Raw genomic sequence first — 16,014 nt, forward strand, 5'->3', positions numbered from 1 at the left:
CTCTCTTTCTCTCTCTCTCTGTCTCTGTCTCTCTTTCTCTGTGTCTCTGTCTGTCTCTGTCTCTCTGTGTCTCTCTCTGTGTCTCTCTCTGTCTGTGTGTGTATGTGTGTGTCTGTCTCTCTCTCTCTCTCTCTCTCTCTCTCTCTCTCTCTCTCTCTCTCTCTCTCTCTCTCTCTTCCTCCCTCCCTCCATCCCTCCCTCCCGGGTTTCTCTGTGTAGTCTTGGCTGTATTGGACTCATTTTGTAGACCAGGCTGGCCTGGAACTCAGAGAGATCCTCCTGCCTCTGCATTTTGCTGGGATCAAAGGCCTGCACCACTGCACCTGGCTCAACATTTCAAATCTCTTAACTGTGTTTTTAATACCAAAAATAAAACTACCCTTTTTATTTAAGAAGAAAACTTTAGTCTTATCTGTTAGTTTGAACTGAGTGGCCAGGCTGTCTGATAAACTATTACCTCTCTTTAGGAGCTCTCTCTTGTTTGAATTTAATCTTTATCAGTTTTGATGGTATCCATGGCGTTTCTTCTCCTGTGGAAACAAAGGCAAAGCTTCTTCCCCAACATAACACATGTCCTGGTTTCCACTCTGAGGTCAACACATCTTTAAAATACACAGGCTGTTTTAATTCAGCAGCATTTTCTAATATCCAATGTCTGTCTGCAGCTGTTGTTCCTTTCTCATTGGCATTTAAGAATTTAAAGTTGATAAAGCACTGTGCAGTCTATGCTTGGGGTCTTTATTACCCTTTCCTGTTTATTAAGTTGATAAAGTACTGTGTAATCTATGTTTGGGGTCTTTATTACCCTTTTCTGTTTATTAAGCATCTCTTTTAAAGTGTAGTGAAATCTTTCTGTAATTACTTGCCCTGTAGGTTTGTGTGGTACACCTGTAATATGCTTTATGTTGTAATATGCAAAAAAACCCTTCATTTTACTAGAGACATATCCTGGAGCATTGTCTGTCTTAATCTGTGCAGGTATCCCCATAATAGCCATAACTTCTGATTAATGTGTAATTACAGAATCAGCCTTTTCTGAACCCAAAGCCGTTGCCCATTGAAATCCTGAATACGTGTCTACAGTATGATGCACATATTTAAATTTCCAAAGTCTGCAAAATGAAACACGTCCATTTGCCAAATGTCATTCCTTTGACCTTTCGGGGCTAGCTGGCTCAGCAAGTGAGCTGTTGTTACACATTCCTTGGTGGGTTCCAATGTCCACAGCCACTGTCCTGTAACAGGCATCCCTAGATGGGGCGTATGAAAGGAAGTCTCAGGAAGATCAGCAAAGATCGAAGTCTCCATGATGGTCTTAAAAGGTGAAAAGGGCTTCCAGAGGAACCAGGGGCAAAACAGGGCAGACAAGGAACAGCATCTGAGAGAGACCTGACGCAGCAAGGAACTGACAAACAGAGGAGGGAGGCAGAGGTGCAAGTTCACAGAGTGAGGCAAAAGTTCACAAGGCTGTGTGATTCGGGAGTAAAAGACAAGTTCACAAACCCTATGCAGTGTGGGAAGGAATTCTGATTTCGCACAGAGTAGAAAGGAAAGCCTTCAAAGGGTTTAAACAGAAACTGTCATAATCCAATCTTCTGGAAACGTCTCTCCAGCTGTTCCATGGCTTCACGGCGGAGAACCGGGAGGACCACCCACATACCCAGAATGAACAGGCTCAAACTCAAATGCCATCTTGGTGAGAAAATTAAGTACACCAAGTGCAGCTTGACCTAAGTCTTCACAAGTACCACCTGATTGGAAACATTTTTTAAAAATCTTTGAAGGATGTAAAAGCAGTTTGTCTAAAGTTAAAAATCTATGCCTGCCCCTAAAAGCATTGCGGGTGTGGCTGCTGCGTCACATGTGTGTCAGTAGGTGGCAGAGAGGAGAGAGGCTGTGTCTACACAGTATTCTGACCTATGAACATCTGAGTGACTAGTAGCCTAGCATTCTCTTAAAAAAAAAAAAAAAAAAAAACAGTGACCCTGAGATGACCATAAGTTCAGCTCCAAGGGGCCCAGACAGGGAGCTAGCCTGAGATGACCACCAGTCCAGTACCACACAGGCCTGGGGAGCAGGCAACAGACCGTGCCTAAACCCTGCCCGGCACCATAATGCACAAGCTAGGCATAGCACTTCTGGGACCACTCCAGAGATGACTCCAGACACTCAGAGACCCTGGGCACCACTAAGAGGAGCAAGTTAAGTGTTGGAGAAATAGAAGAGAAAGAGAAACAGATGGATGTTGCGCACAATGGAGAGAGGCAGAACTAGAGACCCGAGAGCAGTGAGGAACAGCCTGAGAATAGTAGCTGGTGATGTCACCTGAGTCCGTGGTGGGGGCCTGGCCTCTGAGGGCCACATCTGGGTCTGTTACCACTAAAGTCCAGGTGGACATTCCTAGTCTAGGTTGCTGCCCAGGGACATGTTGATGTCTGAGGGCTGTACAGAACTGACCCCATCCCTCACCTAGCACCATGGGAGAGCTAGACCCAGGGTCATGACTGCAGGAGAGACAACTCCGCTCTGTTCCAGCTGCAGTACTCGGAAGAGCAGGGCCCCCTTGCATTATGGGAGTTGCAGATGAGCTGGCCCCAAGGACACAAGTGTGGAAGAGTTGACCCATCACTGTCTCTGTGCAGTGGTGTGGACAAGGCAGAGATTCCTTCTCCCCACTCCACACTTACCACCTACTGCAGGAGGGAGACCTGGTCCTGGGGTCATGAAAGCAGCAGAGCTCCCCCTGTCCCTCACCTGCTGCAGAACTCAGGAGAGCAGGCCCTGAACTTCACCTGGGAAGCACAGTAGAGTTGGGCCTGACTGTACGGGTTCTGGGTGAGCCATAATCAAGGGCATTAGTGTGGGATAGCCAGCCTTGCCTCTGGTCTGCTGAGAGTGGCATAAATGAGGAAGAGATGTCCTCCCCCCTCCCTCAGCCCTCACCATCTATGGCAGGCAGGAGAACTGCCCCGAAGTCATGAGATGAGAGAGGAAGAACTGGCCATAGCCTTTGCCAGCTGCAATACATGGGAGAGTGGGCCCTGCATCTCATCTGGGCAGCAGGGCAGAGCAGGCCCTGGTTACAGGAGTTGCTGGTGAGCTGGCCCTGAGGGCATGAACATAGAAGAGCTGGCCAGCTGACTAGCTCAGATACCTCTCAAGCCAAGATCCAGGGCTCTGCATTGGCCCACGCCAGCATCTGCCCCATCAGTGAACTGCTGGAGTACATGAAGGGGCCGGTCCCAAAATCCAAAACTACAGGATCTCCATGACACAGGGCAGCAACAGGATGTCAGAGAGAAGTCCTAGTGAGGTTCTAGTATTGATGAAGCAGCAGAAAGCAGATGCCTCGCACCAGACCAATGACTCACCGCAATGACCATTTGCAAGCAAGGAAATGTGGACAAAAGGATGTACTGTGGGTCACACTGTGACACACTGCAGCTTCCAGAACTAGATTGTTTCTCCCTGTTGGGGGAGGAGGGCAGGTGGAGATTACAAGGGTGAAGGGTAGGTACGAGGGGAGGGCAAGACGTGTGGGATTGGGATGACTGATGTGAAATGTACAGGGAAGCAATAAAAAGTTTAATAAAAAATTCTTTTTTTAAAGCAGGCCGGCAGAGCTAGCAACAGGAGAAAGCTAGTAAGCAGAATTCCTCCATCCATTCGCCAGGTTCCTACAATGTTTGATTTCCTGTCCTGACTTTTCGCTGACAGATATGGAAGTGCAATCCAAATAAACCCTTTCCTCCCCTCCCCCTCAAAAAAAAATCAAGCTATGTCTGACATGCCCACAGCTCCTCTGAAGCAGCTTGAGCTGATGCGCACACTAACACCAGAAGGTAAATCTTTGGAGCCAGAGTGAAAGAGTGAAAGGGTGTGTGTGTATGTGTGTGTGTGCTTGCACGCATGTGCTACACCCAGACCCTAGAGCCTGTGTTCCAACCTCACCATTGCTACAGAACAATGTTGTGACCTGATTATCCATTCTGTGCCTCAGTTCCTTCTCTGTAAAGTAGATGCTGAATAACAATCACAATGTAACAATGGCATTGTTGTTCCTGAACCCTGAAAATAATGCCTGGCCTTTCTGCACACAGTACATGCTGCATGCAGGGCACGCTGCACACAGGGTGCGCTGCGCACAGGGCGCGCTGCGCACAGGACTGCTGCACACAGGGCACGCTGCACACAGTGACAACTCTTTACACTCACTGTGTCCTGGGAGGTTCTCACTCACCTGGCAAAGGCTTACAAAAAAGAAGGCGAGTGTTCTCTAAGGATTGGTTTCCTTACAGGTAAAGTAATTATGAGAAAGAGGCGTTTTTTCCTAATAATTGAACATTAGATGCTATGATATGCATATCTGAAATGTGACAACTGCCTCATACTGAGTGGTCATGAAGTATTTGCTGATGTTGTCTTACTGTTAATGTTATCATTTTGTTTTAGGAAGTTGCAAATAGGTTTGTCTCCGTAACCTTAAAACTATCCTTTTCCTTCCTTCCTTTCTTTCCTTCCTTCCTTCCTCCCTTCCTTCCTTCCTCCCTCCCTCCCTCCCTTCCTCCCTTCCTTCTTTTTTTAAACAAAGTCTTGTTATATAGCACAGATTGTTCTAGAACTCACTGGGCAATGCAGGCTGTCCCAAACTTGTGGCAATCCTCCTGCCTCAGTCTCCCAAGAGCTGAGATGTCAAGTGTGCTGCCATCCCACGTCGCAAAATTATATTCTATTTTGGATTCAAACCCTAGCTCTAATTTGACTAGTAAAGCTACCGTCACAGGGCTCGCCTCTCCACATGGCCTAGCTTAAGGGCTGCCCAGCACCATGCCTGCACTCAGTGAGTGCATCAAGTCAGATTATTTTCACACAGACCTCCAGCTCCCTCAGAACAGAGCTTTCCACTGCTCTTTCATCTCCTACCTCTCCAACCCTCCATCCTCTTATGCATGGTTCATCGAGTCTGAGTTCATGAAAAGTACATTTTCCTGTCACACACCTCTACCTGCTAAAATTATGTGGAAAAAGTCACACATAGACCCTTTTAATACTGTGTGTGTGTGTGTGTGTGTGTGTGTGTGTGTGTGTGTGTGTGTGTTAAAGCACATGGAATAAAATAGAGTGAATCTCAACTGTCAGCTCTTGGTAGAGAGATTTAAAGTGATAACATTTAGATGACATTTCCTTTTTAAATTAACTTTTTAGGTTAGCATGCAAATTGGAAGCTGTTTCTTTTAATATCAATCTTAATGCCCTTGGTCAAAAGTAGAAGAGAAAATGGCAAACCTCAAGTTGCCAGCATGCTGGGCATCACATGTAGAACTCTTGGATCAGATAAGGTCAGCAACCAGGCTGCTGAGGCTAGGCTGCTTGGCAGGACTCAATAGGCCAAACCAGCCAGAAATCAACAGGAACACAGAGAGGTGTTCTTCACCGTAGCTGAAAGAACCAGAAGCAAAAGAAATATGGTGGCAACACTTCAGGACCCTCACTACCTCAGGAATAACAGGGCTGAGAAGGCCAGCAGGGAAGAGTCAAGTCAGCCTCCTACAAGGAATAGGAGTGAGAGCGACCTCAGGTGGTGTCATGCACACAAGACCGATTGTTTGGAGCACAGAAATGATGCACATTTTCCTGATAATGCCAAATGAAGTGGCAGACATGCCTGGACTGTGAAGGATTGTCTCATCTACCTGTTAAGAGTTCTTCTGCCTTCCCTGCCACAGATCTCGGACAATGCTCCTTTTAACCTTTAACTATTGATGCCTAGAACACCTGGGTTGAGGAGGGTCACGGAAGCCAGAGATGGGAAGGAGCTCATCAGAAAAATGAGCCACGAAGTAGAAGGCCCAGAAACCAGGAGAAAGTGGGCGGAGAAGTCTAGGGGGCCGTTTCCTGCTCTACACCAGAAGAAGCCAGAGAGAGCAGCCCAGTGTGTTACTTATTAAAATCTCAAATGAGGCTGTGGATCACCGACTGGGAAAGTTCACAGCTATCACCTTTTTCCAGTCTTCAATCTCTCTACTCCTAATCCCTAGGTAATGAGTTTTTAAACATGAGGCTGACTGGGTCATACGTGTGACAGCAAACAGCAGCAGGACAGCACTAACTTCTCTCAATCAGCAGAGGAAACACATCTCACTAGGGAAGCCATTAAGCAAGAGATGAGGGCACAGGACAGAGAAGGAGTTGTCACACACTCAGATGAAACAAAATCCCATGGTTCCGAGTCACCGTAGTTTTCCTGAAAAGGATTTGGAACCGCACCAGAGAAGGGTGGGTTTCTGCCCCAGCTCCACGTGCTGGGCACACGAGCATAGGCTTTTCAGCATTCAAATGGCCTGAGCTCCAAAGCATCAGAGAGATTGGAAGGAAGGGAAATCAAACAAGGCAATGTCTAAAACATTTAGAACAGGTTAGACTTAAATCACTAAGCAGATATAAATAGCTCATCAGTTTCCTTTGGAGGATTTGTGGACTCAAACGCAGCTCTGCAGCTCTTATCAACAGGCAACTACTTCTTAAACTGGACACAGTGTGGCAAGTATGGCTTCCAAAGTGCAGCCCAGAGATTAGCAACATCAGACTCCAAGGAACTCACCAGTGATGGACAACATCAGTATCCTGGGGTCACCAGGGATGGGCAACATCAGTACTCTGGGGTCACCAGGGATGGGCAACATCAATACTCTGGGGTCACCAGGGATATAAGTTCTCAGGCTCTACCAGATGGACAGAAAGAATTCTGGGGTGATCCTGGCCCATTTAACGTCCTGAACCCTTTAGGAGTGCCTTCAGGGGTCCTGAGAGTAGAAAACACTATGGTCCTGAGCAGATCTCAGGAACTCACTTTGCCTGTGAGTTCCAGCCCCCGTACCAGAGACTGAAGAGATACCTCACTGCAAGCTTCAGTCCTCTTCCCTCTTCAGTGCCTGGCCCCAACATTTACCGAGGAAGGCCCTTGGCCTGGTTCATGGTGCCAAGGGAAGTGAAAACAATCCCCATCAGAGCTGGAAGTTTATCCCGACTCAGACTCACGGCATCCTTGCTGTGAGTGACACCATCCCCCGTCTCAGCTCAACTCTGCCACTGACAGAAATGTAGCAGTGTTCTGATAAAAGCAGTTCAGGACACTGAATGAGAATATCACATAATTTTTGTCATGAAATCTTAGTGATTTTTTAAAGAGCCATTTCTAATGCAGAAGTCATTCTTACAGGCTCTGAAGACCTATTGGCCCTCACATAGTAGGCTCACAACTTACTGGCCCTCACAGAGTAGGCTCACATCCCACTTGCCCTCGCATAGTAGGCTCACATTAGTGATGGCATTAATCTATGTGAACCAGAGGCTCCCGTCTGTCCGACGAGAGCAAACACCACACCCGCTGACAGTTTGCTGTAAGATAAACATCTGAAAGGCTCCGAAAGGCTGCCCCCACTGACAGTAGATGAGATTCAGCAGACGGCACGTATTGTCCTTACTACATGGCCACTCATGAAAAACTGTTGACACTCTGTGACCTGAGAGAAGAAGCCAGTGCAGGGCAGGATGACACTGCAAAGGTAGACACGAAACAGCCACAGCTGTGTGAACAAATGTGCTCCATACACCATAGTACATGCGTCTCTGTGACGGAGCTTCTAGAGTGTATGCATACAAATGCACAAAGGGGCTTCCAAAGAAGACACAGTTTATCCTGTGTGTACACATTGTTCCCATATGTGCACCAGCCTCCCGCAGCAATGAGACCAATCACAGTGTATAAACGCTGCCTCTGATCTCAAAGCCCCCAGGAGCTCACACCAGACCAACCATCTATCTCATACATCCCATGGAGCACCAGCCCCCCCGGGGGGGAGGGAATTCACAGCTGCACAACATCTGCGAGGGATTTGGGTCAGTTCACGGAGAAAGCCAGATGAGATTTCAAGGGCAGCTCAAAGGTTCGCATGTGTCACTTCTTGGGTCAGGCACTCCTGACTTGCTTCTTCTACCCCGCCCACCTTCCTTTCCTTTCTAAGAATCTGAACAACACATGTGCCTCTGGTTCTGATCTGAGGGGCCTCGTTTGCAGCCTCTTGCACTACGCTCACTGTCTGAGCTCTGCAGCCCCTCCTGACCCGACCGTGTTGAACAAAGGAGTAGTCAGTAACCACATGTAGCTTTTGGGCATTGAACCCTAGCGAGTACAACTACGAAACCACATTGTTTATTCAGTTTCATTATAATCAATTCATAATAAAAAATGAGGCACTTCGTTTAGTTATTGGAAAATATATGAATCTACTTCATAAACCATTACAAACAGGTCCTGAGGTCTCCTAGTGCTCAAGCTCCATCCAGTGTGGAATCAGAGTCTCCTCCTGGCTGCCTTTGGATCAAGAGGTAGAACTCTCCCTCCTCCAGCACCATGGCTGCCTGCATGTTGCCATGCTTCCCACCATGGTGGTAACGGACTGAACCTCTAAACTGTCAGCCAGCCCTAATTAGATTTTTTATGTATAGGCATTGCCTTCTTCACAGCAATAAAACCCTAAGACAGCACCTATATTGAGGCATACTACAATTGAAAGATATATACTGATTTTTGGAATATGCTACAGATTGTCCTCTTGGGGAGATTAACTATGAAAGTAGCTTTGGAAGTCAATAGTGGCCTTTGGCTATCCTCAGAGCTAAGCCCCTTCCACAAAAATAAAAAATAAAAAAAGCCCATGCCCAGAAAGCGAGCTTCAGCTCTGCTCACTCAGAACATCACTGGCTCTGCTCTGATGTCCACAAGACCACTGGGGCAAAGCAGACGGGAGTGGAAGAATCCAAGGATCATACACTTTGTGGGCCTTTTATTTTTAAAAACATGGATATAATAAACTTATAAATAAAAAAATTCCCGGGGTCTCTTCCCAGAGCCTTGGAGGGGCCCTGAGTGACTCCAGTTCTACGCCATCCCTCTCTTGCTCCCTCCCTCAGTCGCATGCCCCACCCTCTCACCCCCTTCCTGTCTCCCACAAGCTCCCACCTTGTCCCTCCCACACCCAAATTGCTCGCACACGTGGCTGGACTTTAACCCAGCTTGCGCACAGACACGGGATGATGACCTCCTTCATCTCTCCAGTCTCTGTGCCCTTCCTGCTCCCCTAGTTCCAAAAATCACAAAGGAAGACACAAACAAAAACATGTGCAAAGGGGTCCCAGCAAGTGGACCTGGGCAGAAGATGGTAAACAAACTCAATCTCTTTATTGCCAAGAAAGGTCAGGGATACTTCTGACAGCCACGCAGGACTGGGGTCAGTGTCACCTCTGCTGCCTTTGCAACCTGGGACAAGTCACTTAGCTGCTCCTAGATTCCATTTACTAGCTCAAGAAACAACTCAGCTGTCCAATACCTGCCAACTACTACTGTCATCATTAGTCCAAAGAGCATTGCCTGCACCTGCCACTCACACCCAGTACATGCAGATCCATCCCCCACAGCTCGGGCACACACATACACACACAGGGCATGCTCAAAGAGCATGCTTATTCCCCAGAGCGTGCCAGCACACACGGCAGTAACATGTCTCCAGTCAGCACCTCCTGGACCGGCTTCATTTGGGCAGTAGTAATAAGCACCATCACAAATGGATCAACCTGTCTTGTCTTTCTTGCTTATGCCGTAGGGTTTCCTAGGGCTCCTAGCACATGATGGTGTGAAACCTCGTGGCCTGCAGAGGCCTTGAGAACCACGCTAGTCCTTAGGCATAGGTGTTTGGTTTTGAGGGGTTGTGTCTAGTATTTCTTTGCTTGTTTCTGTTTGTTAAAATGAACGTCAATGATCATGACAAGGTTAGGCAGCTGCTACATATCCTCCATTTTCTCCTCTTTCTTCCCTGCACCCCTCCATCTTCAGATTTCAAATCATCCTGAATTTTGCATGAAACATAACAGGCCTATAAGAATGACATAGACAACGTTTGAGAAGCAAAGCGCTGTTGCCTGCTGCCCCTGGGCTGCAACACCCACGTCACACCAAGATGGCTCCTGGCAGATTACTCTCGAGTCTATAACCCAAGTCTTAAACAAATCTAGTAACTCCACCATCTTATGCACTCAACAGTCATTTAGAGATAACGTACAGAAAACCAGGTCAGTTTTTGCACATACCAACTTGAGGAGAAGTAGGCCTCTCTTCAGGTGATTCTCAGTAAGTAACTCCACCCCACAGGTCTACCTTTCAAAGCACTCTGCCACTTTGGTTGCCATCCCAACTGTTTACATCTCTGGCAGCACATGATCCTTCACACATTGAAGGTTATGGTCCCTGGAGATGCTGGATGAGTGCAGGCTGGCCGGCCCCTGTCAGATCAACTCAGATACACAGCTGAGTCTCCACAGAACAGGATAAGCCTGCTGCTACAGAGACACAAAGCCCCGGTGAGGCGGCATGTGTGTAAACGGGGAGGTCAGATGGGGGATTTCCTGCAGAAACAACCACAGCTGATGGCTGTGGTCGCACAGACATTCTGTGGGGGCCAAGAGTGAGCAAACAGTGGAGATGTGGGCTGTGGAGACAGGAGCCAGATTCTGAGGAACCCTCCACGGCATGCTAAGACTGTCACCCCAGGCTCAGGGAACCAAGGTAAGGCCTGAAGCCCAAAGGGCTTGTGGCCACTGCACCTTAACTCTGCTCTGTGAGAACAATGAGGAAGATGGAAGGACCGTAAAAGCTGCCAAGAAAGGTGGCTGACTCAACGCAGACCAAATGCAAGGCTCTGCGGTGAGAAGAAGAGCGCAGGCCACAACCCAGAGTTGCTCCAAATTAAAACTGAAGCAATATGGTGAAGGTCTGGGGCAGGCAGGGAAAATCCTAATGAGAAGAGAGTATTTTTGTCAATTTTTTTTTTTTTGCATCACAATTACACAATTTCTTATCAACTGGATAAAAGAGTAAGGGAAATCACTGTAGAGGAAAGTAAAAGTCGCTTAGACGTGCACCTGTGGTGTGTTTATCACTATATTAAGCTCATAAGATTGATTAACTGGGGGGAAACCATAATCAAGTTAGAAATAACTCGCACATATCCACAGGGACCGTCGGCCTGGTGTCCACATGACTCCTGGACACGGAACCCAATGCAAATCAGCAAAGACTTGTCACATATCACTAGTGCACAAAACGCTGCACCCAAAAGAGTACGTGCTCACAACAAATCAAAGATAATGGAAGTCATTTTTATTACACAAAACTATAAAGTACCTATAACACAAGAAAGATAAGTGACTAGAATAATGTACAATTTAGCTTCACTAATAACTGTAAGTTAAAACGGCCACTGTTCTTGTCCAATAAATTTCAGAGACTCTTAAACACCAGAGAGGGTCCTCTCCAGCCTTTCTCTTTGGAGGCGCTGGTTGCTGCAGGCAGGGGATTCGGTAGAGAGCCTTTAGAGACCTGGCTTTTGGGGAAAGCAGTGGCTGTGGATTTGAGGATTGAGTGTCTAGCAAGGCTATGCAGACAAGCAGAAGTGGACTCTCTGAGACCGAGATTGTTGTTCATTTCCTGTAGAATAACCAGCACACAGATATTCTCACCTCCCCCTACAAGGGCCCTTTCAGAGTTGCAGGGTCACCTCCATTGAACCTAGGAACGGTATTGTAAATTCAAAATTAAAAGCAAACTTTCTTTGGCTCAGGCAGTAAGCAACAGAGGCATCACTAACCTGCGCGTGCATGTTCTGTGTTCAGCGCTCTGCAGTGTGGGATGGGAGTGTGCTCCACAGTGTATGTGCCCCTTAGGAAACTGGCTCCCAGGAGAATGAGTCCCACTCAGGATGGGATGGGCCCTCAGTATGCACAGTGTCTCCATGGAACAGTGCAGTGTCCCTAAAAGATCGTTATCAGCTGCCATGGACCAGCTCTTCCTCTTAGGATGCCCCGTCTTATTGCACAAGCAACCATCAGAGCATAGCCACATCTCTCCTCGTGTTCTCATCGGTACAAAGGATGACACAATCCTCTTGGATGAGAAACTCTTTGCCCACAATAGTTAATGTTTCTAAAACACAAGCTCCCAGGTGGTCAATCCTGCTCAGCTCCAACCCTCCAATCATTAAAGGGAGGCGGCCTTGGCTGTGCCCTGGGTTGTCACTGTCTACCTCCCAGCTTCATCATGCCCTTCAGAAACTCGGGTACAAACTCTCCAGTTTGCAATATTCTTCTGCAAAGCGCTCATTTGAAAAGCATGCCTTCCTTACGGCAGGAATAGAATAATATTCTTATCATCAGAGGATCAAGAACAAGATAAAAGTGCCCCCCAAAAAACCCTCACCTTTCACTGCTTTCCCTGCCTTTTCCTGGCACTCGTCATGGATAGCCCAAACCCCCTTCTTGTTGTCGTGTCTTCAGAATGTGTCACTTTTTGTTAAGATAAACCCTCAACTCTAGCTCCTCGTCTTAGTTTTCTTTCTAGTGCCGTGGTAAAAACACCAGGATCAGAAGCAACTTGAGAAGGAAGGATCTGTTTCATTTTATACTTTCTAGTCCATCATTAAAGGAAGTCAGGGCAAGAATTCAAGGCAGGAACCTAGAGGCAGGAATTAAAGAAGAGGTGACTGGGGAACACTGCTTACTGGCTTGCTCACCCATAGCCGCTTTTTTATCCCACCAAAGATCCTCTGCCCAGGGGTGCCACCATCCGCAGTGGGCTGAACCCTCCCACATTAGTCACTAGTAGAGAAAATGCCTCACAGAGTAGCCTAGAGGTCAACCTAATTGAGGCTTTTTCTCAAGTGAGGTCCTCTTCCCAGATGACCCTGGCTTGTGTCAGGTGAACAAAAAGCTAACCAGCACATGCCTTCTTTGAGTATGTATTTCATACTCACCAAAACACACAGGGAAGGCATACATAATACATACATTTACATACACATTACACAGATGCACACATGCACAGGGGGAAGACATACATATAAGCACACATACACAGAATACTATGAACAAATGAAATGCATGTGCTGCTTCCTATTTATCTGCCCTGCGTCCATTTGACCATTAGGTCAGGCTCAGTTCCTAATACCCAACTAAGTTCAGAGCATTGCAAAAAGTATTTCATTAAAATCAACGAGAGGTCTATCATTTTCTGTTTGCTACAACACCATTAAAAATTAATTATAATAATTACACATTTTTCTACTCTTTGGAAGAAGGGAAGCCAAAATCAAATGCAGAAGGCTAAGCTGGTACAGAATGTGTCCCTCCTCTTTGGAACCTGTGTGCCCATACCATGTGGAGCTTTTCAAAGATGACACAGGTGAAAAGATCCTCAGAGACCATCTAGGACCAAGTAGGTTCAGCTGGCACCCAGCAGGCTACCAAACAGCCCAGGACAGCCATGAATGTGTCCCACTGCATTTACAGGCCACAACATCATGTTGCACTTTCAAAGTTATCATAAGAGAGGAGGAGGAGGAAGAGGAGGAGGAGGAAGAGGAGGAGCACTCCATCACTCAAAGGTGACAAGGGCTGAATGGTATAAGGACCGCTTGCAGACATCCCCTAGGACAGTTTTAAAGTATGAGGACAGTTTCAGGTGTGTGACTCACTCTGTCCTTAACTCTGAGTTTAAGAAACTCAAGACTCTAAGTTTCTTTCACTAGAAAGTGGAGGGCTTATGAAAGTTATCTCCTATGGGAAAGACTGAAGCTTCAGAATGTCATAATTAATCATTACTAATCAGGAAAAACAGTTTTTCCTGCACACACCTGCACCTCGGAGTTCTCATGCCCCCTACACCCCCTGTCAGCTCCACAGCAACATGACAAAGTGCACACGGTTACTTTGATCTTACGTTGAGGACATTAGGATTTGGAGACGTGTAACTTGTCCAAGGCCACACAGGGGACAGGAGGCAGAGCCAGAATTCAGAAAAAAATACTTTTGATCTTTGCTCTTCTTCGTAGTTAGGTTTTGAAGACAAGTAATGAGGGGCTTCAGGTAACACCTCCACGTGAGGAAAGGATCAGATCTATGTGTGAACTTGGATAAGCCCTAAAGATGCTTCAAGGGATCTGGCGTTATAGCTCCGTGACCAGACACGTGCTTAGCATGTGTGAGGCTCTGGGTTCGACCAGCAGCACCATACCGAATCATACATGCACACAAAGACAGAAGACACATGGTAGGGGAGAAACCAATAGGGGAAGACACGGCCAACAGTATAGGTCATGAGCCCCAAAAGATGATGGACACTGTGACCTAGGTCCAGTTCCTGCATTGCGCCAGCGAGGTTAAAGTCTCATTCTGTGGTATCCATAGATTACTTCCTCCTGACTTTGCCACCTTTAGCCATGTCCTGGAAAGTGCTCCAAAACAAACAACAAGTTCGGGGAAGTCACAGGAAGTGCCCGATCCCTCACTTCACGCTGGGAAGGCATAGCTAAGACAGCTCAAACAGTAAGTATTAAGCGCTATGGCAGCATAATACAAAACAAGGATCTGATGTTGTCCTTGGTCACACAGCACCTTCTCCAGGCTGGAAACCAAATACCTTTGTATTCTCTCAGGGATGGGGAACTCGTGCTGCTCATGTTTTGACCCATGATGTCTGGCTGGGCAGTTGAATAATAGCAGGAAGGAAAAAACAGAATGCCGGGTGGGGTGGGGCCTGAACTTTCCCAGTGGGTTGGAAACTGTCTTCCCATGGAAGGTCCTCACCATGCAAACCCACCCAAAGTTCTCAAGCCTGTGGCTAAGGCAGGTACTCAAAACACGTAATGAACTTGAAAACATACCCGCAAACAGGTGTGGACCCTGAGTAGGCGTGTCTGTTCACAGGTGAGCCTGAGGAGGTGCAAAGGTTCTACCTATTTCCACCCAATGAACTTTTCCAACTGTAGTCACCGACACCTGGAGCTAGCTCCCCAGGAAACTCATTCCTACAGGGCTACCTGTGGACCCAGAAGTTTCTGTGTTCCCAGGAGTAAAGGCTACAAGCTCTCTGAACCCTTTCCTCTTCCCAAACGCTGTGCCCCTCACCCATGCCGGGCCGGTCCTTTTCAGCCCATGGTCCCCCACAGGCCGCGGGCTGCCCAGACCGCAAGGCTAGAAGCACCCTCTGCTCAGCCTGCCATATCCATCATTCGGCGCGACACCGCGCGCTCCCTGCCCAGCTCCTTCCAGGCTGGCGCCAGCCGGCAGCAGTGTAGTCAAGGAGTGTGTGCCCAATGCACATTGCATAGTCTCCCACCCAGATGCCTTGGCCAAAGGAACAAAAAGGAAGCCGACGCCAGGAAGAGACAGGCGGGCTGAGGATGCAGCGGGACCGCGGCGGGCTCCACGCCTTTGCACACCCAGCGGGCAAAGCTCTCAGACGGCCCGCAGCCGAGCGGTTACCTTGAGGATGTAGGCCATGGCGCTACGGATCGACCCAGTGGCTTGCTGCACCTCGGCCCCGCAGCGAGACCACTCCAGCCCACATTCCCGCAGAGCAAGCCGAGCCCGCGGGAGCTGTGCGCCCAGGCCCCACCCCCGAGCCCGCCACTGGCTGGCTCCGCAAGAGGCCCCGCCCCGAGTCACGTGCCCTCCGTGCGGCCCGCAACTGCCTGCTCCCTTTCTGCTGCTACTACTTGGCTTAAAAAACAAAACAAAAAACAAAAAAACAAAAAACAAACTCTGTAGATTGAATGAAGGTTTGCAAAGCCTTGCTTGTGGCAGACCCGGCTCTGAGTATCCTGAGGAGAGAACGCGGGCCTTCCAGCTGCACTCAGGGAGCCCGCAGATGTGCCACTTTCCAAAAAGTTAGCTGCATTTGGCACGGTCCTGCTGCAGGCGTGGGGCCCATCAAAGGATTCTTCGAAAGCAGCTGGAAGTGCCCCAGGCTAGCCATTGGCACTGCAGAATTCTGTGGTGGGCTTCTCTTGCTGTGATGGGTTAGTTATCAATCCGAAAGTGCAAAGAGCTAGAGAAGCTGAAAGATTGAACAGTCCTGGGCTACAGGAAAGAAGCCATAATCCTGGTGGCCTGTGCACAGCATGT

At 48.0% G+C, this 16,014-nt stretch overlaps 1 protein-coding gene and 1 non-coding gene across 4 annotated transcripts in view; one reads left to right on the top strand and one right to left on the bottom strand.

Moving 5' to 3' along the window:
- Window positions 1-15,504, bottom strand: part of St6galnac3 (ST6 N-acetylgalactosaminide alpha-2,6-sialyltransferase 3) — a 491,799-nt gene extending 476,295 nt beyond the window's left edge. The window contains exon 1 of one of the 3 annotated variants that reach the window (XM_051165947.1): window positions 15,373-15,504. In XM_051165947.1, coding sequence (XP_051021904.1) covers window positions 15,373-15,390 — 18 coding nt within the window. In that variant the 5' untranslated portion in view covers window positions 15,391-15,504. The remainder of the gene's footprint in view (window positions 1-15,372) is intronic. The other 2 variants (XM_051165950.1, XM_051165949.1) reach the window with 2 other exon arrangements.
- LOC127206723 (small nucleolar RNA SNORA17) lies at window positions 1,822-1,951 on the top strand. The gene has a single exon (XR_007832829.1). It is a non-coding gene; the product is annotated as a small nucleolar RNA SNORA17 (small nucleolar RNA).
- Window positions 15,505-16,014: the final 510 nt, after the last annotated feature.

Source organism: Acomys russatus, chromosome 23, assembly GCF_903995435.1.
Source record: "Acomys russatus chromosome 23, mAcoRus1.1, whole genome shotgun sequence".
Taxonomy (NCBI): domain Eukaryota; kingdom Metazoa; phylum Chordata; class Mammalia; order Rodentia; family Muridae; genus Acomys; species Acomys russatus.